We start from the raw sequence: 27,922 nt of genomic DNA on the forward strand, positions 1-27,922 counted from the left end.
TGCCCCCCCCCCCTCTTTTTTTTCTGTTTTGTTTCTGTTGGGTTACGTTAGTTTGTTTTGGTGTGTGGAGGCAGCAGTGAAGACGGAGCGGCAGCATCTTTCTCTTTTCTTTTCCTTTTTGTTTTTGCCAGTGGTAACACAGGTCTCCATTTTGAAAGCAGTGGGTGTGGTCTCCGCGGTTTGCCATGGAGGAGGAACTGCAGCAGCTCAGGGAGCAGGTGGCACAGCTTAGAGCAGACAACGAGCAGCTGTCTCGAGCGAGGGATGCTTCTCAGGCCAGTTCCAGCAGAACGGATCCCGCTTCTGTCACTTCAGGTGCTCCTCCAGCTGTAAGTACTAGCGCCACGGCCACTGAACGGATGGTTGTTATACCTAGAGATCGCAGATGTCCCATGTTTAATGGCAGAACGGGTATAGGCATAGTTGAGTGGAAAGAAGAAGTACAAGCATGTACACGGGCACGCCACTTCTCTGTTCGTGATCGGGCCTTTTTCATTTTTGACCATCTAGAAGGGGAAGCCAGAGAGGAGATCAAATATCGCCCCCGTGTGGAGAGGGAAGACCCAGACAAGGTTTTAGCTATCTTGACGGAGCTTTTTGGCTGTGTTCAGTCATATGTAACACTGCAGCAATCTTTCTTCTCTCGTAAGCAGCAGGAAGGGGAGACGCTGTTGGAGTTCTCCCTGGCTCTGATGGCCCTGATGGAGCGTGTCAAACATTCTGCACCAAATGACTTGCCAAATGCTGAAATTCTTCTTCGCGATCAGTTCGTGGAGCATGTGCTGGATGGTGCCCTTCGCAGGGAATTGAAGCAGTACGTTCGCCGCCATCCCACGGCTTCTTTGCTCGAGACACGTGGAGAGGCCATTAGATGGGAGAGGGAAGGGTCTCCAAGGGGTGCTAGGGAACGTAGCCACTCTCTTCCGTCGGCCTATGGTCTTCAGTATGGGGTCCAGGGTGGCTCTCGCCCCGCCCCACTTGTCTCACCCCATGATTCAGAGTTGAGTGAAGTGAAGACACTCTTAAAGCGTCAGCAGGAACAGCTTGACCAGCTGACTCGAACCATGGCGTCTTTTCAGGCTCGTCCCTTTCCAGCACGGCCTCCTCGCAACGGTCCTGTGATCTGCCGAAGGTGCCAACAGTCAGGTCATTATGCCAGCGATTGTGATGGGGAGCGGGTCCCCCCTCATCCCCGTGCTGGTTCTGCCACTGGTCGATCTCTTAATGTGGCTGGGTCTTCGCGCTTTGCACCCCAGTCGGAAAACTGAAGCCCGCTGAGCTGAGGAGCCAAAGCTCAGATGGGGAGGTTGGAGGCTCGCAACAAGACCTCATCGGTCGAATAATGGCGCCTTGTCCACATATCGATGTCCTGATGGGTGGGACCACTGTCTCGTGCTTGTTGGACAGCGGGTCCATGGTGTCCACGATTCCTGAAAGTTCTTTGTTGAACATTTCGCACCATGGGGCCAAGAGCGCCTTCAGTCTTGTAATTGGCTGCAGCTGCGAGCAGCCAACGGTCTTTGTATTCCTTACATTGGCTATTTAGAGCTGGATGTCACTTTGTGTGGGAAGGTGGTCCCCGGTTGTGGGGTCTTAGTGGTAAAAGACCCTCCCGGTGCTGCATCTGTTGCCCCTGGGATTTTGGGGAGCAACATCATCCGTCGATGTTATCGGGAACTCTTTGAGGTGTACGGTCCCGCTCTTTTCAATGCTCCCTCAGTGGTTCAAGCTCCAGTGCCTGTTCTTGAAGCTCTACAACGGTGTCATCAGGCCACCACAGAACCCCAGAGGAACCTCATGGGTTTCGCCAGGGTCCGCGGTAGATGGGCGGTACGCATACCTGGTGGGGTAATGAAGCTTGTGGCTGCCACTTGTCCAGAACAGCTGGCTGGTCAGGCTGTGCTGTTTGAACCAACAGAGTCCCGCCTACCTGCAGGGTTATTGGTGTCTCCTTGCCTTGTCCAAGTCATTCGTGGTACAGCTTATGTCCCAGTGGTCAATGTGGGAACAACTGATGTCCTCCTTTACCCACGCACTAGTCTTGGTTCCTTGAGTAGGGCCCAGGTGGTCAGCTTACCTGCCGGTGTGACTGAGGTGAAGCCCACTACAGCCTCAATCTCATCTCAGGCTGCTTCTGGTGTGGCACCGGGCGGCGTCCAAGCCATGGACCTGTCTGCCTTGACAGAACAAGAACAGATCGATGTCCATGCTTTGTTGCAGAGGTATCAGTCAGTTTTCTCGAACCATGAAGGTGACTTGGGTTGTACTAACCTCATTTCGCATGAAATCCCCTTGCTCGACGAGGCTCCAGTGAGACAGCGGCACCGAAGAATCCCCCCCTCAGAGTATGAGGAGGTGAAGGCTCACATTGATCAGTTGCTTGAAGCCAAAGTGATCCGGGAAAGCAACAGCCCCTTTGCTTCCCCCATTGTCCTTGTCCGTAAAAAGGATCGTAGTCTCCGCATGTGTGTCGACTACCGCCTACTTAATAGCAAAACACGGAAGGACGCATTCCCTCTACCTCGCATAGAGGAGAGCCTTGATTCACTTGCCGGGGCTTGCTGGTTTACCACTCTTGACTTGGCAAGCGGTTATAATCAGGTCCCTGTTGCAGAGCAGGACAAGCCGAAGACGGCCTTTTGTACGCCTTTCGGGCTCTTTGAATGGAACAGGATGCCATTTGGCTTGTGCAATGCGCCAAGCACCTTTCAAAGGCTCATGCAGAGGATGTTTGGAGATCAACAGTGCCGGTCCCTGCTCTTGTATTTAGATGATATTGTTGTCTTTTCTTCTTCTGTTTCACAACACTTGCAGCGACTGGAAGTGGTCCTCAGTCGGCTGCAGAGGGAGGGCTTGAAGGTGAAACTTGAGAAATGTGCCTTTTTTCAAAAAGAGGTTCGCTACCTGGGGCATATCATCTCCAATCAAGGAGTTTCCACAGACCCTGCCAAGATTGAGGCTGTGGCGAAATGGCAGCGGCCCCGCCATGTGTCAGAGCTGCGCTCGTTCTTGGGGTTTGCTAGCTATTACAGGCGATTCGTGGAGGGATTCGCTAAGCTGGCGGGCCCTTTGCATCAGTTGGTGGCAAAACTCCAAGGTACCAAGTCCAAGCGAGGATCTGGGCAGGATCTGAGCTCGGCATGGACATCCCAGTGCGAGCAAAGTTTTGAAGCCTTAAAGGCAAAGTTGGTTTCAGCCCCAGTGTTGGCTTATGCCGATTTTTCACGTCCATTCATTTTGGAAACTGATGCAAGTTACAGTGGCCTTGGTGCCGTCCTTTCACAGGAGACTGATGATGGTATTCGACCGGTTGCATACGCAAGCAGAGGGCTTCGACCCACAGAACGCAACATGGAAAATTACAGTTCGATGAAGCTGGAGTTCCTTGCACTTAAATGGGCAATGGGAGAAAAGTTCCGGGAGTATTTGTTGGGGCACAAATGTGTGGTTTTCACAGACAACAATCCGTTGAGCTACCTCAATTCAGCTAAGTTGGGAGCCACAGAGCAGAGGTGGGCCTCTCAACTTGCTGTCTTTGATTTTGAGATCAGGTATCGCTCCGGACGCATCAACAGGAATGCTGATGCGCTCTCCCGCCAGTATTTATCAGGGTCTAGTTTGGCTGAACATGTCTTACCCGGCACTTCGGTTCCATCATTCTCTCAGCCAGCTGCAGTCCCCGCCCCAGTGGTACCTGCTGCCCAGGCGATGGTGTCTGTATTCCGGAGTCATTCTCCAGCGGACCTTCGTTCTTTGCAAGAGGTGGATCCTCTTTTGTGTGATCATGTTCTGCCCTTTTGGAAGAGGCGAACCAAGCCTACTTTTGAAGAAAGGAAGCAACTTCCCACTTCTGCCTTGACGTTCCTGAAACAGTGGGACCGCTTGGTTGAACAGGAGGGCGTACTTTACCGCCGGATTTCCCGTTCAGATGGGGGTGAAGAGTGTTTCCAGCTTGTCCTACCTGCTGTTCTTAAAGAGGAGATCCTGACCCAGTTGCACCAAGACCATGGCCATCAGGGTATTGAGCGTACCACGGAATTGGTGCGGCAACGCTGTTACTGGCCGGGGATGTCCGCTGACATCAAACAGTGGGTCCAGTCATGTGAGCGTTGCCAAGTTGCTAAAGATTCAGGGTCAGTGCCCCATAGTTTTATGGGCCACGTTCTGGCGTCTCGGCCGAACGAAATTGTCGCCATCGACTTCACGTTGTTGGAACCTTCACGGAACGGGTTGGAAAATGTCTTGGTAATGACCGATGTGTTCAGTAAATACACAGTGGCAATTCCAACACGAGATCAGCAGGCAGCGACTGTGGCTCGAGTCTTGCTGACCGAATGGTTTTTTCGGTTTGGTGTGCCAAATCGCATTCATTCCGATCAGGGTCGGAGCTTTGAGAGTTCCCTGATCCAACAACTGTGCCGCTTGTACGAGGTCGATAAATCGAGAACCACTCCTTACCATCCGGCCGGCAACGGGCAGTGTGAACGTTTTAACAGAACTCTCCATGACCTCTTGCGGACTCTACCAGTCTCCCGGAAGCGGGATTGGGTGTCTTGTCTCCCACAAGTGTTGTTTTGTTATAACACTACGCCACATCAAAGTACAGGAGAGTCTCCTTTCTTTTTGATGTTCGGTCGGGAACCGAGGCTCCCTGTGGACTTCCTTTTGGGCCGAGTTCAGGATGCTGAGCCAGGGGAAGTACAGGACTGGATGACCGAACATCAGGCGAGGCTCAAGGTTGCATTTGAGAATGCTCGTGGTAGGCTGTTGGCGGCTGCAGGTCGACGAAAAGAGCGACATGACCAGCATGTTCGAGAGGCTCCTTTGCAGGTGGGCCAGCATGTCTACCTCCGAGATCTTGGTGTTAGGGGTCGACACAAGCTTCATGACAAATGGAGCTCCGTCCCCTACCAGGTGCTGAAAGCCCCACCCAGAGATGGGGCAGTTTACACCATTGCCCCTGTGGAAGAGTTGCATAGGACTCGGCAGGTGCACCGAGACATGCTGAAGCCCCTGGTCGTGTCTGGTACCCATCTTCCTAGGGCGCCGCTTCCACCAGCTTCAGCAGCGCCTGCAGCCTCCCCAGGTTCACCTGAAGGTGGTGAACTATGGTTGTTGGTCCGTGACACTGTTTCACCCTCTGCCACCGAGGCGCCAGCCCAACCTTGTCATACAGGGCCAGCTGTGATGACATCAGCAAGTATTGAGCCTAATCCTGTCTCTACTGCAGAACCAGAACATCTTTACTCTGGGTCCCCTCCCTCTACTGGTCAGTCCAGCCCTCCTCAGTCAGTCTTGCGTCGAACCGGCCGTTCCACCGCCGGTCAACACTCCAATGTCCATCGTCTTCCCCAGTCTGTTGGCACTAGGGGTAATGCAGTGCCTGAACCTTCACAGCCAGTGGTAAATTCGCAGTCTGTTCTGTTTAGGCCTTGGTCCTAGTTTGGTGGATTTCCCAGTGTAGTTCGTCGTCGGGGCGACGACGCAGAAAGCGGGGGTGGAATGTGGCAGGTCGGGTGTTGCTCTGCTCCACCCCCTCCCACTCAATCGACCGGTGCTTGATTGCACATTGCCAGCACCTGTTAATCATTGCGCTCCTGCGGGGCGCATTCTCTCCCTGGCACTGATCTGGAAAGGCCCTGTGTCGGCGTGCTCCGGCTGTTTGGTGTGCTCTGTTCGCTTGGTGTTGGCGTGATTGTGTGGTTGTTCGCAAGGTAAGTGTGGGTGCGTCGTGCAACGTTGTGTAACGTTATGGCACATTATGGGGTAACAACCGCCGTGATTTTGTTCTCAGTGTTGGCCGTGTCAGTTGGGTTGCAGCTGGAGGAAGTGTGGTGTCCCCTCTCTGCCGTTTTGCAGACTGGGACTTGATCGTGAGTGTTAAAGCTCTCTTTATCGGTAAGCATGCTCTTTTATTAATCTTTGTTGTCTATAGTAGCCTTAGGCTAACAGCTGTTGCCCTCTGCTCTGTCCTGCTGTAGCTGCGGTATCTGCAGCGGTTTCGTCTCTCCTCCTGCGCTCCGAGGATGTATTGCACCGCCTATTGCTGACCATCACGGCCATCTAAGTGTAACATCTGCGGCCTCCAGCCCTGGTGCAGCCGCTCCGTTTTCACTCTGTCGTCCACGCCATTGTTTTGTTTTTGGTTGCAGCTCTCCACGCAGCAACAGACTGAAGCCCCACCGCAATTGTTTTTGTTTCTTTGTTTGTTGGTTTATTTGGTTATTTCTTTGTTTATTTTTGGTTAATAATTTATTTGTTTTTCTGGTTCCTTGTTGGGCCAGCTGTTTAGAGCATTTTCTTTCTGTTTATCCATTTTCTTTAAGTCACATATGGTTATTTTGTTTAGTTTTATTTTGGTTATATTTTTGATTTTGTTTATTTAGCTATGGGTAGGCTCTAAACGCAACACCTGATTGCCACCCATAGCTGAGTTATTATTCAAGTTATAATTTAAGTATTTGTACTCACTTTAAAACAAATAATTTGTATTCTTTATGTTGGTGTGCATGTGGGTATGAATGTTGTGTGTGAGTGTTTTAGGATAGGCCATTTTAACTAATTGTCTAACCCAACCCTTGAGTGTCGCTCACCTAATTTTGTTTCTTTTCTCCCTGGACAGGAGCTGGGTAGTGCGTGGCAGACTCCCTGGTGGTGGTCCCCATCTCACATCCCTTAAGTTTGCTGTGGCACGTGGTGGTTTGGTTTGTAGTATTTTTGTGTGTTTTAAGTTTCTTTAGTCTGTCCGCCTCCCTGAGTTTGGCCCTGTTCCCCTTTTTTGTTTATTTCCCCCTTAACTTACCGTGGTGAAGCAGACACTCGGGTCCCCAAAGAACATGTTCATTTTAAATCTAATAAACCATTGTTAAATAAAAATAATTTATATCTTTTTGGAAGTCCGTCTCATGTCCTCTTTAAAACTTTGTGTAACGAACCTGTGTGACCTCATAGTAGTCTTAGTACCGGGTCAAGTTTATTTCCTGGGGTGCAATTCCCCAGGTGGCGTTGTTGGACAACTTCCCCCTCTGCACCACATCTCGCCACACGTGGAAGGAGCCTTGTCAAACGGTACGGCGTAATTTTCACTTGTCTCACTGTGAGAGCTGTTCACCTTGAGATCGCTCACAGTTTGGATACAGATTCCTGCATTAACGCCATAAGTCGGTTCATATGTAGAAGAGGGCAAGTAAAAGTTTTACACTCAGACAATGGAACAAATTTTGTTGCAGCAGAAAAGGAGCTGCGCAAAGCATTGGAAAACCTGAATCAGACAAAAGTACAGAACGTTATGACACAAAAAGGCATCAAGTGGATTTTCAACACCCCAGCAGCGTCCCACCAAGGTGGCGTATGGGAAAGACAAATCCGTACTGTAAGAAAGGTCTTAAACTCTGTGCTACAACAACAGTCACTAGATGATGAAGGACTCCAAACCATCATGTGTGAAGTCGAGGCCATCATCAATAACAGACCAATAACACTCTCATCAGACGACCCGGGTGATGTTGAAGCTCTCACTCCCAATCACTTGTTGCTCATGAAGACACAACCTAACATTCCACCAGGAGTCTTTGACCAAGATGACCAGTATACACGTCGCCGGTGGAGACAGATACAGTACATAGCTGATCTGTTTTGGACTAGATGGACGAGAGAATACTTGCCACTCCTTCAAGAGAGACAAAAGTGGCTCACACCACAGAGGAACTTCTCGCCAGGAGATGTTGTACTGATAGTAGATGAATCTGCCCCTCGCAACTCCTGGAATATGGGTCGAGTAATAAAGACATTACCTGACTCAAGTGGTACAGTGAGGCGAGTCAGTGTGCAGACGAAGACTAACGTACTGGACAGACCTGTAACCAAGCTGTGCCTGCTGAAACATGCAGTGTGAATTATTTGAGTGAAGAGCGCTAATGACAGTTAATGTATAAAGTTGTTCATCTTTTTTGCATTATAATGTACATGTAAGGGTAAATTAGTTACTATGTTGAATGTAACATGGCTCTCATGTGAAAATGTTTGGTAATTGTTCTGCATTTAGCATAAGCAATTAGGGGCTGGAAATGTAAGAGCCATACTTGTATTGCTTGCAATAGTTTATAGTTTTTTATTTAAAATGTGTAACTGCTCCTTTAATTATGCTGTGGATGATATCATAGCTCTCAGACCAGTTTAAGCAGCCTAAGGAGCAAGACAGTTTTTTGACAAGAATAATAAGAAGAGAATACCAGAGTGAATCTTGTAACTTTTTTTTTGTTTTAAGTAAAACTATTTTTGAACCTAGTTACTGACTTCGAAGATTCCTCTCTTTTTCTGTGTCAAGCTTACTGCCAAGAAGACTGCTTAATAGTAGTGGCAAAACGAGTAGCCTGAAGAAGAAAGATTGCCGCTACACCTCTGACCCTTCACCTTCTACCAGCTGCCGTAACATGGAGTCACAATCAGTCGCTGCTTCAAACTGAACTTCACACAACTGAACACAGACAAAAGTCCAACAGGTCCAGTCAGTGAACTCACCACAGAGTCTCCAGTCTACAGTTTGGACTCTCCAGTCCAGCACACAGAACCTCCACTGATGAACCTCTCAGGTTGTTGTAGGTCAGGTCCAGTTCTGTCAGGTGGGAGGGGTTGGACTTCAGAGCTGAGGCCACGACTTCACAGTGACTCTCTGAGAGTTCACAACCACCAAGTCTGTGAAGAGAGAAAATATGAAACGTGTCAGAATGAAATGAGATGAAAGCTGCAGTAAAAACACAGTTGATGCATCTGATGACAGGGCGTGATGATGTGATGAACATCTGAACTTCAGCTCATCTTCTCTGACTGAGTTTGACAGGAAACTCTGAGACCTGCACTGGTTTAATCTGGATCTGTGTTTCAGATGAAGGAGGAAAGTGACGTCACCTTTCTGCTTCATGTGGTTTGATCCAGAGTCAGGATGAAGACAAGTTGTTGAGGAGAACATCTGACCTGTCCACTGTTTTCAGACTGACTCCAGGACAGTTTGTGAGAGTTCAGCTCAGTGAACAGTTCACTCAGAGCAGATCAGAAACATGAGGTTGACCTTTGACCTTGTGTAGAAGTGGTCCACTCAGATCAACACTTCCTGATACGACTCCTCTACAACAAGACAGAAACCAGCCCAGTGTCTCATCAACACAATGTATGGAAAGACTTTAACACTGAAACGATCACTGATCAATAAATCACACTGCTGATCAGTTCAGTCCTCTCAGGTTCAGATCTCCACTCTTGGTGTGTGTGAGCAGCAGTTTCTGGCTCATGTGAGTGTGTGTGAGCTCTGAACAGATGTTGGTCCCGTCACTCGACTCTGTCATGTTTAGTTTGATCATGAACCATCATCAGTGTTTGTTGCTGCTGCAGCTAAACTCACAACCTCACTTCACTGTGGACAGTTCAACAGACACTGTTGGAGTCATGTGACTTAAAGGGGGCGGGGCTTCCTCCATGTCCATCATGACGTCTGCTTCATTTCCTTCTAACTCCTCACATGTTCTTCAAACCTGTCACCTGAGTCAGTGTGGGCGGAGTCTGAAGACGACATCACCTGAGCACAGTCATCAGACTGCACACAGCTGCCTCTGAGACACTAAAGGGTTAATAGTACTAACATCTGGAAACACCTGGAAACACTGAGGTGGATGATCAGTGGAGCTGCTTTAATTAGATTCATCAGGTTTGAATAAAACCAAAGAGTGAAAATAAAAAACTAAATGAGTGTTTTTGTTGATTAAACAGCAACAATCACAACGAGCTGAAGATCCACATGTTGGAGCTCACAGCTTCTACTACACCTCCAGAAAAACACAACTCACTTGGAAATGTTTCAAAGTCAAACTGACAATAATGAAAATCAGTGAAAACTGTGTTTATCTGAACTCGATTAAACCACTGATCAATAATTATATTGATCATGTCTGGACTCACCGAGCCTTCCTGCAGTTCCTCACAGCTGGGATCAGTCTCCGTCGTCCCTGATCTGATGTGTTGTACTTCTTCAGGTCCAAATCGTCTAGAACCTGCTCTGACATCTGCAGCATGTAGGCCAGAGCTGAACACTGGATCTCAGAGAGTTTCTTCTCTGATCTGTTCTCTGACTCCAGGAACTGTTGGATCTCCTGATGAACTGACTGGTCCTTCATCTCCGTCAGACAGTGGAAGATGTTGATGCTTCTGTCAGGAGAGATTTTATCACTGTCATTCCTGTAATACCTGTCCTCAGTCTTCGTCTTCTTCAGGTTGTTGATGGTTCTCTGGATGGTACCTGGACTGTTGTCTGTCTGACCCAGCAGACCTCCTAACAGCCTCTGGTTGGACTCCAGAGAGAGGCCATGAAGGAAGCGAACAAACAGGTCCAGGTGACCGTTTCTACTGCAGAGGGATTTCTGCATGGCTCTCTTTAGGAAGTCATCCAGGGTTAAATATTTGTAAACAGTAGAAAATGGCCTGTCTTCTTCCTCTTCTTCTTCTTTGTCTCCTTCTACATCATTCTTTTCTTCTTCTCCTCCTCCTCCTCCTCCTCCTCCCCCTTCTTCTTCTTCTTCTTCTTCTCCTCCTCCTTCTTCTTCTTCTTCACTGTAATCAAGTTCCACAAATTGTTCTCCCAGGCAGTTCATTAGGGCCTGTATCTCCCTGATCTCTTCGTCATCTTTTCCCAGGAACTTCTTGAGGACCTGTGTGTTCCAGTTGGTGAAACAGTGGAACATGTAGACTGCAGCCAGAAACTCCTGAACGCTCAGATGAACAAAGCAGTAGACTGTTTTCTGGAAGATCACACTCTCTCTTTTGAAGATCTCAGTACAGAGTCCTGAGTTCACCAAGGCCTCTGTGACATCCAGACCACACTGCTCCAGGTCTTCTTGGTAGAACATGATGTTTCCTTCCTCCAGCTGTTCAAACGCCAGCCTCCCCAGCTTCAGAAGAACTTCCCTGTCGGCCTCCGTCAGCTCCTGTGGACTCGTCTCATGTCCTTCACCGTACTTGTTCTTCTTCCTCTCTGTCTGGACCAGCAGGAAGTGTGAGAACAGGTCAGTCGTGGTCTTGGGCAGCTCTCCTCTCTGGTCTGTGGTCAACATGTGCTCCAGAACTGTAGCACTGATCCAGCAGAAGACTGGGACTTGACACATGATGTGGAGGGTCCTGGACGTCTGGATGTGTGAGATGATTCTTCTGGACAGATCTTCATCACTGGACCTCCTCCTGAAGTAGTCCTCCATCTGGGCGTCAGTGAAGCCTCGGACCTCTGTTACCCTGTCGACACATGTAGGAGGGATCTGATTGGCTGCTGCAGGTCTGGAGGTGATCCAGACCAGAGCCGAGGGAAGCAGATTCCCCTGGATGAGGTTTGTCAGCAGCACGTTGACTGATGAGGTCTGTGTGACATCAGACACAACCTCCCTGTTGTTGAAGTCCAGTGACAGTCGGCTTTCATCCAGGCCGTCAAAGATGAAGAGAAGTTTACAGACAGCCAGCTGCTCTGCTGTGACCTTCTGTAATGTTGGATGGAAAACATGGAGCAGCCTGAGAAGACTCAACCGCTGATCTCTGATCAGGTTCAGCTCCCTGAACGAAAGCAGAACCAGCAGACTGACATCTTGGTTCTCCAAGCCCTCGGCCCAGTCCAGAGTGAACTTCTGCACCGAGACGGTTTTTCCAACGCCAGCGACGCCGTTGGTCAGAACCACTCTGATGGGTCTCTGTTGGACAGGTGAGACCGTAGAGACGTCCTCTCTCTGTTGGACAGGTGAGACCGTAGAGACGTCCTCTCTCTGTTGGACAGGTGAGACCGTAGAGACGTCCTGTCTCTGTTGGACAGGTGAGACCGTAGAGACTTTCTCTCTCTGTTGGACAGGTGAGACCGTAGAGACGTCCTCTCTCTGTTGGACAGGTGAGACCGCAGAGACGTCCTCTCTCTGTTGGACAGGTGAGTCTTTAAAGATGTCGTTGCACTTGATTGGAGTGTCATGGAGGGTCTTCTTCTTGGACGTTGTCTCCAGCTGTCTCACCTCATGTTGGGTATTAACCTCTTCACTCTGTCCCTCTGTGATGTAGAGCTCAGTGTAGATCCTGTTGAGGAGGGTTCCACTTCCTGTTCCACTTCCTGTTTCCTCAGTTCCTTCAGTCACTCGTTCACATCTGCTCCTCAGACTGATCTTATGTTGATCTAAAACCTCCTGCAGACCACGATCTGCTGAGAGAGAAAGGTTTGAATCATCATCTTAACTCATTGAGTGCCAACCACGTAATTTCTCGTTTTTCGTTCCCATGCGTTGAGTGCCGAAAACGTAATTTTACGTTTTTTGCTTTTTTTTTAAATTATGAAAATAGACACTTTAATACACATTATATGTAAATTTGGGGACTCTACGGCGAGGAGAACTGAAATAGATGACGATCAAAGTCACATGACAGCTCATGATCTGGAAGTTTTTATCATAACTCGGCTTCTGCAAACGAGTTCTGCATGCAGATGCAGCGCAGCTGCTCTGCTCTCACCCGCGCTGCTGCTCCAGCTGCTCGAGCTGCTCGGAGCTGAACCAGGAAGCTCTCAGCCGACAGTCCGCCCGGTCTTCAGCTGGAGCAACACCGTGTCCTCCCCAAAGTCCTCCCGTGGTAAAATCTGATGGTCTCTGGACCAAAGCAGACCGGCATCACCGACCCGTACCACAGAAGGACCGCGACCACCGGCGGGACCGGTCTTCCCGAGCCGCGGTGGCCGACTGACCCTCACGCTCCGCGGGGAGAAGCTGTGACACGGCACGGTGCGTCTGTGTTATTGTTGTTTAGTGGCGCCCCCCCCGCCCCCGATGGTGGTTTTGTGAATAGAACAACAACTGTTGTATATATTTATCTTATACGAGCCCTTTGATCCAGAAATGCGAGTGTGAGAAGAGCGACAGACACAAACAGCGCACCTTTCATAAAAGACGCTCTATCTCCTTTTCTAGAAAAAAAGGAGGGATTTTGGTGAAACCCAGCCATGTTTAGCTTGACTTTTCTCAGGAACAAAGGGAAGTAGAAACAAACGGTTTGTGGCCACTTGAAGCATTAAGGTAAACCTTTCAATTGAGCCACAGTATGTGTTGGTGGCAATAATATAGAATACACTGTGGCTCTACATAAAAAGTCAAAAATGGTCTAAATTGCCGGTACACTTGACTAAAACTTTGGAAAGGAGCGCGGCACTCAATGAGTTAAATGTCAGTGTGATTCAACAATGACTCTGGAGAAAACAACAGGTCCTGGTTTCAGAAATGACCACATCAGCAGACAGATGTTCAGTCTCACTTTGTACACAGCTGCTCTGATTGGTTGTCTGCAGCTCACCTCTGGTTCTGGGTCTTTGTCCACACTGGGGACAGGAGGCTTCTCCTGAAGAACCAGACTGGTCCCAGTCTGAGGTGAAGCACTGTCTGCAGAACCAGTGTCCACAGCTGGTGGAGACTGGATCCTTCAGGACGTCCTGACAGAGACCACAGCAGGACAGCTGCTGGTCCACAGAGACACCACTCCTCTTCCTCTCTCTGTGAAGACATGGACACATGTCTGTTTTAACTAGAGTCACCTCCTCCAGGTCGTTTCCTCCTCCTCTCAGTCTAGTTCCACATGATCTGACCCCTGTTTGTCCAGAGTCTCAGAGAATATTCATAGTTTGTGAGACATCTTATCATGTTTACTTTGTCATACTTTGACCATTGATCTTTACTGACAGAAATTATTGCAGGTTAACTGTTGTGCCAAACTTTAAGAAGTTCACACAGATTTTTCAGGTTAAATTAGGATGAACTGATATGATAATTTAACAAAATTCATTACATGGATTTCCAGTGTACTTTAGAACTGTCAAACTAACACATGACATGTAAACATTTAGGAGAAAATTGAAGTTTGACTTCATTAACATTTTTTAGCTAGGGCGCGGCCATCTTGTCGTTCGACAGTCTGTGACGTCACTGGGTTGGTTGCTGTTTAATAATCCACCTATATCAGGGGTCTCAAACTCCCAGTCCGGGGGCCACACACCCTACATCCGGCCCACGTCTTGACGTAAAAAGTAAGGCTGTCAAAGTTAATGCATTAATGCAAAATGCTTTTAACAGCACTACTTTTTTTTAATGCGCGATTAATGCACTAACCTCTGCCCACTCCGTAGTGTGTGTGTGTGTGTGTGTGTGTGTGTGTGTGTGTGTGTGTGTGTGTGTGTGTGTGTGTGTGTGTCTATGTGTCTCTGTGTCTGCTACGGTTACCGCGACGCTCCCATCCCCCAGATATTTCTGCAGCTGGATGCATGATCGAGCTGGATGACTGATGCTGCTGCCTGTTTCGGACACCAGGAATGAAGGTTAAGAAATATTTCCTGGAGGCTGTTCCTCTGCTGAGGACTCAGATGAGTGGCAGACTGAGATCAGGTTATTTTTATTTATTTTTTGATGATCCCTTCGTTATTTTATGTCTGATCTCCTGTTTAACAGGGGTGTGGTGTAGATGCTCAATGTTTCCCATTAATTAACAGTACTGTGGCGGCCCGCCACTTCCCCTTTAATGTCAAAGGTTTTACACAGCACTCCGGATTCTGAGATGGAGGAGGCGGAGATTCTAGTTTTGAATGTTGCTCAATCATAGCTTCTATTTTCCAGAAGTGAGGCTTTCTTCCTGCCTGTTGGCCCCGATGAACCAAACTGATAAATGCTTCACAGCGAGGAGACTTGGTGGACTTCAGATCAAAGCATCAACCATAAATTGCAATATGCATTATCTTTATCTCTCTCTCATTTCCTGTCTTCTCTGGACTGTCAGCCATCAGCACAGAAACAAAATGCTGGATGTTGCAGGTCTCTTACCTTGTAGCCGGAGGCTCATGACTGGAGGATGGATCATCTTCAGATGGATTACTGTCTTCAGATCCTGGAGACTCTCCTGTGTCCCCCTCCTCCTCTGCACAACCACTCATCTTCTGTACTTCAGTCAGTCTGAGAGTGAAACCAGTAACACGGTTAGCGCATAAACACAGGAAGTAGCCCCAAGTCTGACAGAACAGGAAGTCACAAACACACACCCAGTACACGGTCAACACTGCACCTCACACAACCAACAGATCCTCATCTTCTCCACAGTCCACACGGAGACAACAGAATCATTAAGACAGAACTCACCTTGTGCTCCTGCTCTGATCTGAGTAAAGACTTCAATTCCACCCTGAGGTCTTTTCCTGTTTTGTTTTTTTTTCCTTTTAATAGTTTTCTTGGGAGTTTCCTCAGTGGGTGTGAGGGTCCAAGGCCAGGGGATGTTGTGATGATGCTGTGTAGAGCTTTTTGAGACAAAAAAAGGGCTATACAGATAAACTCGCCTTGCCTTCCATCCTCCCTCTGTGAATTTAATGAGCTGCTCCTCCGCTCTTCTACTTCTGTAAATCACGTGACTCTCAGGGTGTGTCTGTGCATACACTTCACCTTTCTTAAAGAGACAGAAGAATCTCTTTTGGCTTGAATAGCTAACACAAGGAATATGGAGATAAATGATAAGAACTGATCTTCTAGATGTCAAAATCAATAAAAAAAAAATTTCTTCTCCAACACTTCTTGATTCACTTTTTTTGATTTCATGACACATGGAGCAGACTCCTCGGTGTATATACAGTATATATACTTTATTTACAAATAACTGAATCCCATGGTCGTACAATGAACAGGTACAGCTGAGAAACTCATTACAGATTACCAATATAAACAGTCAAAGATCCATGAGAAGCATGTTTGTTACTGAAGCAGACAGAAAATCAGCAGAACAGAAAGAAGAGAATCAAATGTAAAGAGCACGTTGTTGTTCAGCCTGATTACAGCGCCCCCTTTTGACTGATCTGTGCCAACATTTACCTGAAACATTCACACATTTATCTCTGTAAAAACAAACGTGGCTATTTGATTATTTGGAGATAAACTTCCGTTCACTATCAGGAATCTGTGGACGCTGGAACAAAGTCACAGAAGAAAATTCTTTAAATCAGATGGGCAGAGACTGAACTGTGACCACAGCGCCACCTGCTGACACTACTGTAAACAGACAGAAATCTGTCTCTATATTCATCTAGGTGAGTATTTGTTTCCTGTTTGTACATGAAATGTTTGTGTTTTCCTTTGGCGAGGGAAGCTTAAAGCAGAAGTGAGTGATCGTGATCGTTTTCGCTAATGCTGCGTTCCAGGCAGGCTTTTGAAATCGTAAATTACAGCTTCAAGTCACAACTTACGACTTTGTAGCGTTCCAGGCAACCCACTCGTGTTTTTCCGACCTGTTTTACCGGTGAAAGTCACTATAACGGCCACTCGTATTTTTCCGACCGTGAAGTGGTACCAGATCGAACTGGTACCAGATCGAACTGGTACCACTTCACGGTCGGAAAAATACGAGTTTCCTTGAACGCACCATAACAGTCCTCGTCCCTACGTCACCACATTCACGGCGTTCCTTGGCTGCACACACAGCCCTGCATGCCGTTCTCTCTCCTCATTGGATAAAAACTGTAGGATACGATAAATGTTTTCTCTTCGGCTCAGAGCAGAGCAGAGGGACTGAGAGACCCGTGTTTCAGTCCAAACACTCTATGTAAGTGATTGCTGTCGGAAGATATAACTATTTAAGACTTATATTAACACAAATATATCACTTACTTCTGCTTTAATAATTTAATTGTAGTGCCCTGGTAAAAATGTTAATATCTTGTTTATTTAAATATGTGTTTGGTTAACGAATATACAGATATATTTTGAAATATTGTCAGTTAAATTACTGATGTTGTGAAAGAAGTTATCATTAATGTGAAGAAATGTTTATGTGGTACTTTATTTGGGATAATACAGAAATTTCCTATGCTCTTAGTGGTTTTTGAACATCTCATGTCGTTTCCTCTGTTTATTTCGGTAACTAGGTGTCAATCTTTTATTAGCCAATCAGTGCCAGTCAGAGATGAGCATCAACTACCTACCGGATTCTGAGAAGGGGGCGGGACTAAAAAGAAAGAACGAGACGAGGCTCAGGCTAATGTCGGGAGGAAAACGAGGAAAAGAAAGAACGACAATGTGAAGAGCTAGTTGTAAGCGTTTAAAAGTCATAATTTCTACTGAAACTAAAAGACGGAGGGTTTTATCTGTGTGGTATCAGGTACAAAATGTAAGAGTGAGCCGTGTTTGGAGCTGTTTCAGCCAGAAATTATAGTAGAGGTCGGCGACGCCATTTTCTGTTAGCTAGCCGGGAGAAGAAGGGGACTGTGTTTGTGTGGGAGAATACATTGCGCCGGGATTTCTGAGTGAATATGTTTATGGGAATGAATAGTAGAGTTTATTAGTTTTGTGAATTTCTGCATAGTGTGCCTACACGCCTGCCTGCCAGCCTGCAGCCACGCACGCTGCTGCTGTAGAGGGATGCTCAGGACTTAATGCTGCCACCAGGAAACCTGCTGTTGCACACGGACGTGTCTCCAGGACTGGGTTCTCCATCTCATCTCACACTTCTCCTCTGAACAGAGGGGTTTGAGGAACCTGCTGCTAACCGTTTCTGAATTTCCAAGGATCCGTGAGTACTGAGAAAACACTTTTCACAAGGATTCAAATGAGCTCCAACATGCGCGCCAACGACATGGTACCATAACTGAGTTTTACAAAACCCCGGGTATTATTATTTTAGTGTGTTAATAAACATTTCATGTGTTGCAATGTGTATTAGGAGTTGAAATGTTTATTTATATCTGACAGATGTGGTTATGGAAGGGCTATGATGTGTTAAATATATGCACGGGAGTTTGTAAGGCTCACATAAACAATATAGGTATAAAATCAGCTAACCAGGCCTCTCTGCACCCTAGGCAGAGTCACGTTCTCCAGGTAAAGTAAACACATACCGACACATTCATATTTTTGTAGACTCTCTTCAATTCGCCTCCCATGCTGAAGGTATTAACAGGTGTAAAGGGATATTTCGTGACAAATCTGTAACAAATTAGAGTTGAGTGGGAGGGCTACATAATTTTTCTTTCTTTCGTAAGTGAAGTGAAGTAAGTATTAGTGGGATAATGTCCTTGGAGGTGTCCGATTATCAGTAATTAATGGACTTCACAGAAGCAACCGTCCAACGCGAAGCCCATTAATTACTGATAATGGACACCTCAAAGGGCATTATCCCTTGCGTGAGAGGATGCTCACTTCACTTCATCAGTCATCTTTCATTACACCGAACAATGTGCATGAATACCAGTGCAAAACCTTCTCACCGGGCCACCAGTTGTACAAGTACTCCCATTTTACAGCAAAAATGCAATTAGCAATAATTCTCGTCTTACGGTGAACAGGAAAAGCCCAACTCAAAATACTCGAAATGCAGTATCCGCAGTGACCACATCCCCTTCCCCTTTAAACAACAACCAGAGCTGGGTAGTGTAGCCAAAGATTTTACTCAAGTAAGAGTATTGTTACTTTAGAATAATATTACTCAAGTAAACGTAAAAAGTAGCCATCCAAATAAGAGTAATAAAGTTCTTGGTGAAAAAACTACTCAAGTACTGAGTAAGTGCTGAGTAACCTATTTTTTATTCATTTAAAAATCAACACATGAATGTAATCAAATACACAAAAATATAAAATATGAACACATTCAGATATTGTCAAAGAACAAAACTTTAACAACTAAGACAATAAATTCAATTTTTACAAAGTAACATCAATTAAGGCAAATTCAGCCACAACTTATTTACATACAGAGGTCTATGAACTGTCTATATACTGTGCATGTGTGTATATCTATCTGTCTCTGTGTGTGTGTGTGTGTGTGTGTGTGCAATGCTTCGCGTCGGACGGTTCACGCCTCCACGTCATCCATTAATTCCTGATCAGTGTTCACCTCGTCGGTCATTATCCGTGATATAACAGCGCTGACGTCATCCTGTTCACAGCCAGAACACATCTGCAAACCACAGTCTGTTTCTACACACTTGAGGTGGAGTAGCCGTCTGTGTTTACCGTGGAGATTCTGTGTGTGGTCATGTGACTGCCTGGTTCTGTTTGATTGGTGAAACAAAGTCAAACGTCGCTAGTGGTTACATTTATTGGTGAACCGAAGTCATGTAATAGAGCCTCTGTTGGAAGTATCTTCATCAAAACAAAACAAAACAAAACAAAACAAAACAAAACAAACAGATTGCGCACTTTATCGATAAAAATAAGTAGCAAGCAGAATGTAGCTCAATGTAACGTAATAAAAGTACCGCTTCTTCTTCACGAATATACTCAAGTAAAAGTAATAAGTATGCTGCTTTATGCTGCTTTAAAACTACTCTAATAAGAACAGTATATCCAAAAAGTTACTCAAGTAAATGTAGCACATTACTACCTCTGACAACAACAGGCGATTTGCAATGACATCCCCGTAGGAAACCTCCTTAAAGGGGCCCCGTTTCATTCCCATGATCCCATCTAACGTCAACATGATGCACCAAGTTATCATTCAGGAAGTTTCAAATGAAGCCGAAGGAAACAAAGAGGAGCTCTTGTAGGAGACAGTGGTAAGTGGAGCCGATAAAATACATTTAGTTTCTTCTGGTATCAGACACAAACAGCTGACAGACTGTTTCTAGCTCAGCTTCAGCTGTGTTGACAGGCAGGGATCCACCTCACACAGAACTCTGATCAGATCTGAACAAGCTGCTTCTCCTTTTCTACGTATGATGTCGATCACCTCTCGAGCTTTCTCTGCTCTGTTTGCTCTGTTCCCAGCAGACTCCATTTCACGGTTAGTTACCACTCCAAGCTCCAGGAGTTTATCCAGCAGCTCATGGAGAACTGGTTCAGTCACTCTCTTGATGAATTCAGACCTCAGCCTCTCTACTGCTGAGACGCTTGGAGAAGGAGCTGAGACACTTGGAGTCGGAGCTGAGACACTTAGAGAAGTAGCTGAGACACTTGGAGTTGTTTCTGGACGAGGACCTGGAAGATGAACTAAAAACATACTTGTGTTCAAAAGAAGCAAATTCAATCGTGGTATACCGTAAGTGTATACACAGTGGGGATGGAACCACTCATGAAAAACAATCTGTGTCATCCAGTTTGCTTGTCTCCGTTCAGGACTCTGTAGAAAGTCCTTACAGCAGTAACCCAGAAGTCACCAGTGATTACACCAGGCCAAACACAACTATAAAGTCCATCCAACATCACTTCTGAACATTTTTAGCTCTAATGATTTTAAGGTGACGAGCTCTGACTCTGGGACAAAGACATGTGACAGACTAACAAGTTACATACACATAAACAGTAACTTGGAGAAAGTGAAGTGTAGGGCACCGTACAGCTCAGTAGCAGGTGCCCCATAGGCAGATGTTACAGTCCTCACTGCAGCTGGCCATGGTTTGAATCTAAATCTGGTGGCCTACTTAGATACTATACTATACTTAAAGAAAAAAAGAGGACAGGTATGACTGATTCAGGACCTAATGAAGGACTGAGCATAAATATTTTTAGTCCTTATTTTATTGAAGGTCCTTTCAGCTCCTTCATGAATCTCCTTGGTCCTACTCTGAACGGTTTCCCACTATAGTTTGACTCTCCCTTGTCAACAAGAATAGACCATAGAATAAACAGATGATGATCTGAGGCCCAATAAGAACAAAGACACCACTCATCAGTCAGGTTTACATCAGGCGGATGAAGACTTTACCTGGCAGAGGGACTTGACACTTCCACACAGCTGTCTTGGTTTCGTCTCGGACCTCTACGTTGGTAATCTTGGTGCTTGAAGGTAAGATGATCTGAAACGTTGGATGGTAATTTGGTCCATAGTTCGGGTGAAAGTCTTTTTTCTGAAAAGCAGCAGAATGTGCGTCAGTGTTTCCAGGTGAGTGACAGCAGTTTGAGGAATCACGTCAGCTTTAGTCTGAAACACTCACCTCAGGCTGGACTATGTCGGCATGTGGACATTGAACTGTGTAAGTTTTATTTTTGACGAGTGTGCTTTCAGAAGGCATCTTGATAAACACACAGTCGTCATGCTTTGCCGTCACCTGGAGAACAATCAGATCATTTCATTAGAGTCGGGCCTGAGCCTGAACAAACAGATTGGTTCTACTGGGCTGGACCTACAGGACTGAGAGAGTTCTTTCTGACTTCACACTGATCTTTGAATGATTGTGTAAGACTTGCTGAAGTGGTGGCAAGGAGACACCATGGCACAGTGGTTAGCACTGTTGCCTCACAGCAAGAAGGTCCTGGGTTCGAATCCCCGGCCCAGGTCCTTTCTGTGTGGAGTTTGCATGTTCTCCCCGTGTCTGCGTGGGTTTCCTCCGGGTGCTCCGGTTTCCCCCACCACTAAAAACATGTCGGCTAGGTTAATCCTCCAGTCAGCGCCACTGACCAAAGGCACTGGCTCATAATCTGGAGTTGGTCCCCGGGCGCTGCACCGTGGCTGCCCACTGCTCCTCAGGGATGGGTTAAATGCAGAGAAAGAATTTCACTGTACTAGCTGTATATGTGACAAATAAAGTACCTTTACCTTTACCTTACTGAGACACGGGTGTTAGTTCACGACATCCCTGTTAGTCTGTTAGTGATGAATTTGGAAAGTGAAGCAGAGTGAATCTTTAACACTTCAGTCTGCAGCCTTACCTCTTCCAGAGGGACGTTATTAGGCAGCAGATGCACATTGAGGCTTTGCTTCAGTTCTGCAAAGTTTGGTTGTTGGAACAGCAGAATTTGACTGTAAACTGATTCCTTGTTGTTCCACAACCAGCTAAGCAGGCCAAAGGCAGAAAGATGAGGGACTGAGATGATCACATGAGTGTCTGTGACCTCCAGTGGCTCGATGAAGCTCATTCCATCATCAGTGATGTGTGCGACAGACAGCAGACCATCATAGAGCAGAGCTGTGAAAACACAGACAACAACCTTGTTACAACAGCAGTGACCATTTCAGTCACTGTTGTCCACATCAGGAAATTAAAGCAGAAGTGAGTGATCCGGCCGTTTTCGCTAATGCTGCGTTCCAGGCAGGCTTTTGAAATGGTAAATTACAGCTTCAAGTCACAACTTACGACTTTGTAGCGTTCCAGGCAACCCACTCGTGTTTTTCCGACCTGTTTTACCGGTGAAAGTCACTATAACGGCCACTCGTAACTTCCGACCGGTGAACTCGTACCAGATCGAACTGGTACCACTTCATGGTCGGAAAAATACGAGTTTCCTTGAATGCACCATAACAGTCCTCGTCCCTACGTCGCCACATTCACGGCATTCCTTGGCTGCACACACAGCCCTGCATGCCGTTCTCTCTCCTCATTGGATAAAAACTGTAGGATACGATAAATGTTTTCTCTTCGGCTCAGAGCAGAGCAGAGTGACTGAGAGACCCGTGTTTCAGTCCAAACACTCTATGTAAGTGATTGCTGTCGGAAGATATAACTATTTAAGACTTATATTAACACAAATATATCACTCACTTCTGCTTTAATCAGGAGGCTGGTGAAGGACAGTGCCCTGATTTTCCAGTGTATTCATGCAATAAATGTACACGTCAATTACATTGTCACACGATTTATGTTATATGATTAGTTCCCATCATTGTTCTGACAAACACAATCACTTGCTCACCATCCTTTGTTTCACAATGTGGGAGGTGGAGCTGGCGGACTGCATCCTCAGGACACTGGATATTGAACAGCGGTCCTGCAGCCATCTTGCCAACTGAGTGGAGGAGGCTCTCATCCCATTGGACAGTCCTGTAGAGCAGCTCCGCCTCCTGAGCCACAACAAACACCAGTCCAGTTGAAGAACACTGGAACTGGCCTCGACCAGGACACCTGAACCTGTGGGACACAAAAGGCAGAGTGACCACCTCAGACCCTGAGATGAAAAAGGTTCAACATTGGCTAAAACATTGTGTTCCTCCTGACTCATCTGACTGACAGCTGATCCAGCTGATGTTCCCTCAGACAGTCGACCATGAGACCAACACTGCAGAGACACATCTGCTGTGGCTCAGGAGAAGCTGTGAAGGAAAAGGAAGGTCCTTTGTGTTGACTTAGTTTATTGCATGTTTACCTGTATGAGACTTGTGTAGATTTAGTTTCCAGTTCAGGTTTGAAGCTTGACTGCTGCAATTCAGAGAGAAAAATGTAAGCTGGTTTATTACAAAATAAATAAATAAATTGTGTTGAGTGAAGCCAACAAATTTGTTCCACAGCCCTGAGTGACCTGAGGCACAGTGGACAGAGTCTTAGGGGACTGACAGGGTGACACAGTGATTTGATGTCAATGTCAGACTGAAGCAGCAGGTTCTGCAGAGAAATTACAAATGTTTTGTGAATAACCATGACCATAATCTAATCAGTTCAGCATTTGAGCTGCCTTTCCTGTGTGTGAGCAGCTATACATTATTTATGTATTAATATATTTTCTGTACTCCATTAATCCCCTCACGGTTAGGGACAGAGCAGCCATTGTAGAAGCAATCATTGGTAGCTGTGGCCTCAAGGTCATCAGTGCCTGTCGAAACATCAACATGAGAACCCACTGGTGGGTCTCAGCAGGAGGGAAACTATCAAGCTGAAATAGGAGGACTTTGGGGCCTAGTTGAACCACGATCTCTAGAAGCAGCAGATGGATACCGTCTGGTAAAGAAAGCACAGTGGATGCTGTTGAAAATCAATCAAAAATCAAGAAGCACCTCATTAGCAAGACACTGGCTGACACATCTCTTCAATGTCATGTGGAGGTTTGGTCCAATACCTGTGAAGTGACAAACCAGTGTTGTGTGTTCCCACTGTTACACATTGCTCTGCCTCCCTGGAAAATTTCATGCCAGGATGCTGGAAGAGAGGCTCTGGCCGATTGTCAAACCAGAGGGAGCAATATGGATTCTGTCCTGGATGTGGATCAGTGGACTTGCTCTTTACCTTTGCAGGAGCTCTGAGGGGGGCATGGGAGTTTGATCGGCTAGTCTACAAGTGTGTTGAGGACTTGGAGAAGGCTTACAAACCATGTGCCCCTGGACACTCTGTGGGGGGTCCTCCAGGACTATGAGGTAACACGCTTGTTGTTACAAGCCATTCAGTCCATGTACCACCAAAGAGTGAGATGTGTCTGTATTCTCAGAAGAAAACCAAACATATTTGCAGTGTAAGTTGGAACTAACCAAAGTTATCCCTTGTCCCCGATCCTGTTCAGGATATTCATGGGAAGGATCTCAAAGCTTAGTCGAGAAGAGGAAAACAGGGATGAGAATCAGGAAATCTGAGGCTTTGGTTCTCAGCCAGAAAACTCTCTTTCTGATTTGGGGTGAGTTGCTGCCCCAAGTGAAGGAGTTGAGGAATCTTGGGGTCTTGTGGGGCGGCAGTGGCTCAGGCAGTAGAGCGGATCGTCCAATAATCAGAGGGTTGGCGGTTCGAATCCCGCTCTCTCCCAGTCTCTGTCGTAGTGTCCTTGGGCAAGACACCTAACCCAACTTGCCTCGTGTGCATGCGTATGAATGATCATGGTGGTGGTCGGAGGGGCCGTTTGGCGCGAAATGGCAGCCACGCTTCCGTCAGTCTGCCCCACGGCAGCTGTGGCTACACACGTAGTTTACCACCACTGGTGTGAATGTGGTATGAATGAATAATGGTTACTGTACGCGCTTTGGGTATCGGGTAACGGTAGAAAAGCGCTATATAAATGTAATCCATTATTATTATTATTATTCTTGTGCATGGGTAGGATGTAGTGGGAGATCAACAGATAGATCATTACATCTGGAACCATCTGCTTAACCTGCTTCCACTGAGACCAGGCCCCAGATAAGTAGAAGAACATGGATAGAATAGATTATTATTATTATGCAACTCATTCATCTAGTGCTGACTGAAACCACAATCTAAACTATGAGTTTGTTTCTACACTTAAGATCTCATTTTTGTTCCTAGCACAGGAAATATTCTCTGAATATTTTTCCCCTCTGTTGAGCCCTTAAAGCCCCAGTATGTAACTTATTTGGCTTTTTATTAGCAAAAATCAAATATGTCTTTCATAAATACATATTTCACTGAAGTCGAATCACACCCGCATACAAATGAAAGCTTTCTTGTACCTTAGAATGAGTTGTTACAAATACATACTATGGGGTGCCGAGTGGCGCAGTGGGTTAAGCAGGCGCCCCATGTGTTGAGGCTATGGTCCTCATGCAGGCGGCCCTGGTTCGAATCCCGCATCGGATGGCCCTTTCCTGCGCGTCATTCCCCCTCTCTCTGCCTCCCCATTTTCTGTCTCTCTTGACTGTACTATCAAATAAAGGCATGAAAAAGCCCCAAAAATATAGCTAAAAAAAAAACTAATACATACTATAAGTGGCCGACGCACCGAACCGAGGTGGCCATGTTGCATCACCATTTTTTATGTTGAGTGGCAGCGTGACCGTAGGTAACCACGGAAACTCACCGGAGCTGTCGGCTCGGGGAGAACGTTTTCAAAGTAGCGCCTGTTAAAACTGTGAGGAAGGACGGAGGCACTGATGTTGCAGTCGAGCTGACGGCCATCGGCAAACCAACTGGATGTTATTTTACTCAACAAGAGAAAGACGGTAAAACGTGGGTCAGGTAAACAATATAACATCACCATGACAACATATTGTCACGCCTATATTGTTTTGCCTCGTGCTGGCGGACCACTTGTTTACATAGACGCTTGTTTATCTTGTTACATGCAGCGTCTGTTGTCTGTCTGACATCTGCCCAATTTCACGTGAACGCAACATCAAGAATACGTTCCGATATGCAACCGCACCACTAGATGGGGGTAATTCCTACACATTATACCTTTAAATCTGTCTGGAAAATCAGGATACAATGTTTTTCTCTCACCTTCAGCTTTGCGTTGTCCTCAAGCTCCAAGCTTTCTTCATCAAACCTCTTCAGCTTCAAGTCATCTTCAGAGACCTTCAGCTTTGAGTCATCCTCAGAGACCTTAAGCTTTGAGTCGTCCTCAGAGACCTTCAGCTTTGAATCATCTTCTGAGACCTTCAGCCTTGAGTCGTCCTCAGAGACCTTCAGCTTTGTGTCGTCCTCAGAGGTCTTCAGCTTTGAGTCATCCTCAGACTCCCTCAGCTGTGCATTGTCCTCAGAGACTTTTGGCTTTGAGACACCTGTTAAAAGAGAAGAAACAAAGAACATCTCAGAAATCAGTGTTTGCTATTCTTCTCTTCATGATCATATGCAAATCAGAAATAAACTCCACCTGACCACGTGGTTCATGCTGCTGTCTGTCGATACATAAATATACACATAGAATGTGTCTAGTAAAACAACAGGGTTCAGATTCCCTTCAAGCAAACGCAGGGCAGAGTTCCTTAACTCTTTCGCGACCATTGACGAGTAAACTCGTCACAGCGTGCCAAATGTTCAGGACCTTTGACGAGTTAAAACCGTTTTTTTTTTTTTTTACAGATTATAATAGACACTCTCAGGTACCCTGTGTGTGAATATGGTAGTCCTCTGATATGTAAAACTGTTTTAAACTACAATCAAAACATGATGTTTTTTGTGTGATTTTGGTTTGTCTGAGTAATCTGTCTCCTTGAATGCTGCTCTGGGGACAAAGTGTAGCGTGCTGTACGGCTGTTGGCTACACGTGTTGCCAACTTGGCGACTTTCTTGCTAGATCTGGTGACTTTCCACACCCTCTTGGCGACTTTTTTTTTGTCAAAAGTGACTAGCGACAAATCTAGCGACTTTTTCCGGTGCTGTTACAAACGTGCAGCGGAGCAGGTGTTGTGAGCCCAGCCTGCATGGCAGCAGGCTGGGATAGGAACTTCTATGTGGCTACCACTGTAGATGCAGTAGAAAGGTCTCTGCTTTCCCCCACTGAGAAACACCGGCACATCGCGCTGCACCGAGATACAGGCAATACACAGTTGTCAATGAGGGACAATTCATCAGCGTACTTTCGCCGCCTACAAGAAGTCCCGTCTCAAAATAATACACCAGTTCAAAAGTATGAACTACTTATATGAAGGCAAGGCAAGGCAAGGCAAGGCATCTTTATTTATATAGCGCATTTCATACCAAGGCAACTCAATGTGCTTTACATAAAGACAAAACATTAAAAAAAGAAGCATAAGACAGAATAAAAACAAACAAAACACTGAAAACAGAGTTAAAAGCAAGAGCAAATAAAAGTAAAATAAAAGAACATAGATAAAGTTTTAAGTTCTCAGCTATAAGCACGTGAAAAGATAAATGTTTTTAACCTGGATTTAAAAGTGCTTACAGTTGGGGCTGATTTCAGTTCTGCTGGTAGTTTGTTCCACTTGTGAGCAGCATAACAGCTAAATGCTGCTTCACCATTTCTGGTCTGAACTCTGAGCTCCACTATCTGACCTGAGTCAGTAGATCTCAGAGCTCTACTGGGTTTATACTCTACTAACATGTCATTCATGTATTCTGGACCTAAACCATTCAGTGATTTGTAAACCAGTAGCAGAACTTTAAAATCTATTCTGTAGCTGACTGGGAGCCAATGTAAGGTCTTAAGAACCGGGGTGATGTGATCTGATCTCTTTGTTCTGGTTAAAACTCGAGCTGCAGCGTTCTGAATGAGCTGCAGCTGTTTGATGCTTTTTTGGGGGAGACCAGTCAGAAGACCATTACAGTAGTCTAGTCTACTGGAGATAAAAGCATGAATCAGCTTCTCCTGATCAGTTTGGGACATAAAACCCTTAATCCTGGATATGTTCTTAAATTGATAAAAGGCTGATTTGGTGACTTAAAGTAAATAAAGTAAAAATGTACAATGCATCAGCTGGTTGGAAAAAGGTTTTCAGTTTCAGTTGTTTGAATCAGTGGTGTGTGGAAGAGGCGGAGTGATACAGTGCGTCACGGAGCCTGCCTGAGTGGAGGAGT

At 46.2% G+C, this 27,922-nt stretch overlaps 3 protein-coding genes across 3 annotated transcripts in view; all 3 read right to left on the reverse strand.

Annotated features, from left to right (window-relative positions):
* LOC310991318 (NACHT, LRR and PYD domains-containing protein 3-like) overlaps positions 1–15,381 on the reverse strand; it is a 95,298-nt gene extending 79,917 nt beyond the window's left edge. The window contains 7 exon segments of the mRNA XM_083978974.1: positions 8,523–8,694; positions 9,952–10,470; positions 10,687–11,720; positions 11,937–12,211; positions 13,351–13,547; positions 14,865–14,993; positions 15,177–15,381. Of these exon segments, the coding sequence (XP_083835100.1) occupies positions 8,523–8,694; positions 9,952–10,470; positions 10,687–11,720; positions 11,937–12,211; positions 13,351–13,547; positions 14,865–14,974 (2,307 nt within the window). The 5' untranslated portion in view covers positions 14,975–14,993; positions 15,177–15,381.
* LOC310991813 (caspase recruitment domain-containing protein 8-like) overlaps positions 1–27,922 on the reverse strand; it is a gene marked incomplete at its 3' end in the record, with an annotated part of 87,992 nt that overhangs the window by 37,137 nt on the left and 22,933 nt on the right. The window lies entirely within an intron of this gene.
* Positions 19,339–26,389, reverse strand: LOC310991814 (caspase recruitment domain-containing protein 8-like; the record flags this gene model as incomplete). Its single annotated transcript, XM_083979745.1, has 8 exons — positions 19,339–19,991; positions 20,719–20,860; positions 20,948–21,061; positions 21,663–21,919; positions 22,644–22,858; positions 23,094–23,146; positions 25,886–26,166; positions 26,356–26,389. 8 exons carry the CDS (start codon positions 26,387–26,389, stop codon positions 19,639–19,641), a joined length of 1,449 nt encoding a protein of 482 aa, XP_083835871.1. The 3' UTR covers positions 19,339–19,638.

The sequence above is a fragment of the Trachurus trachurus genome (assembly GCF_905171665.1).
Source record: "Trachurus trachurus genome assembly, chromosome: 9".
Lineage (NCBI taxonomy): Eukaryota > Metazoa > Chordata > Actinopteri > Carangiformes > Carangidae > Trachurus > Trachurus trachurus.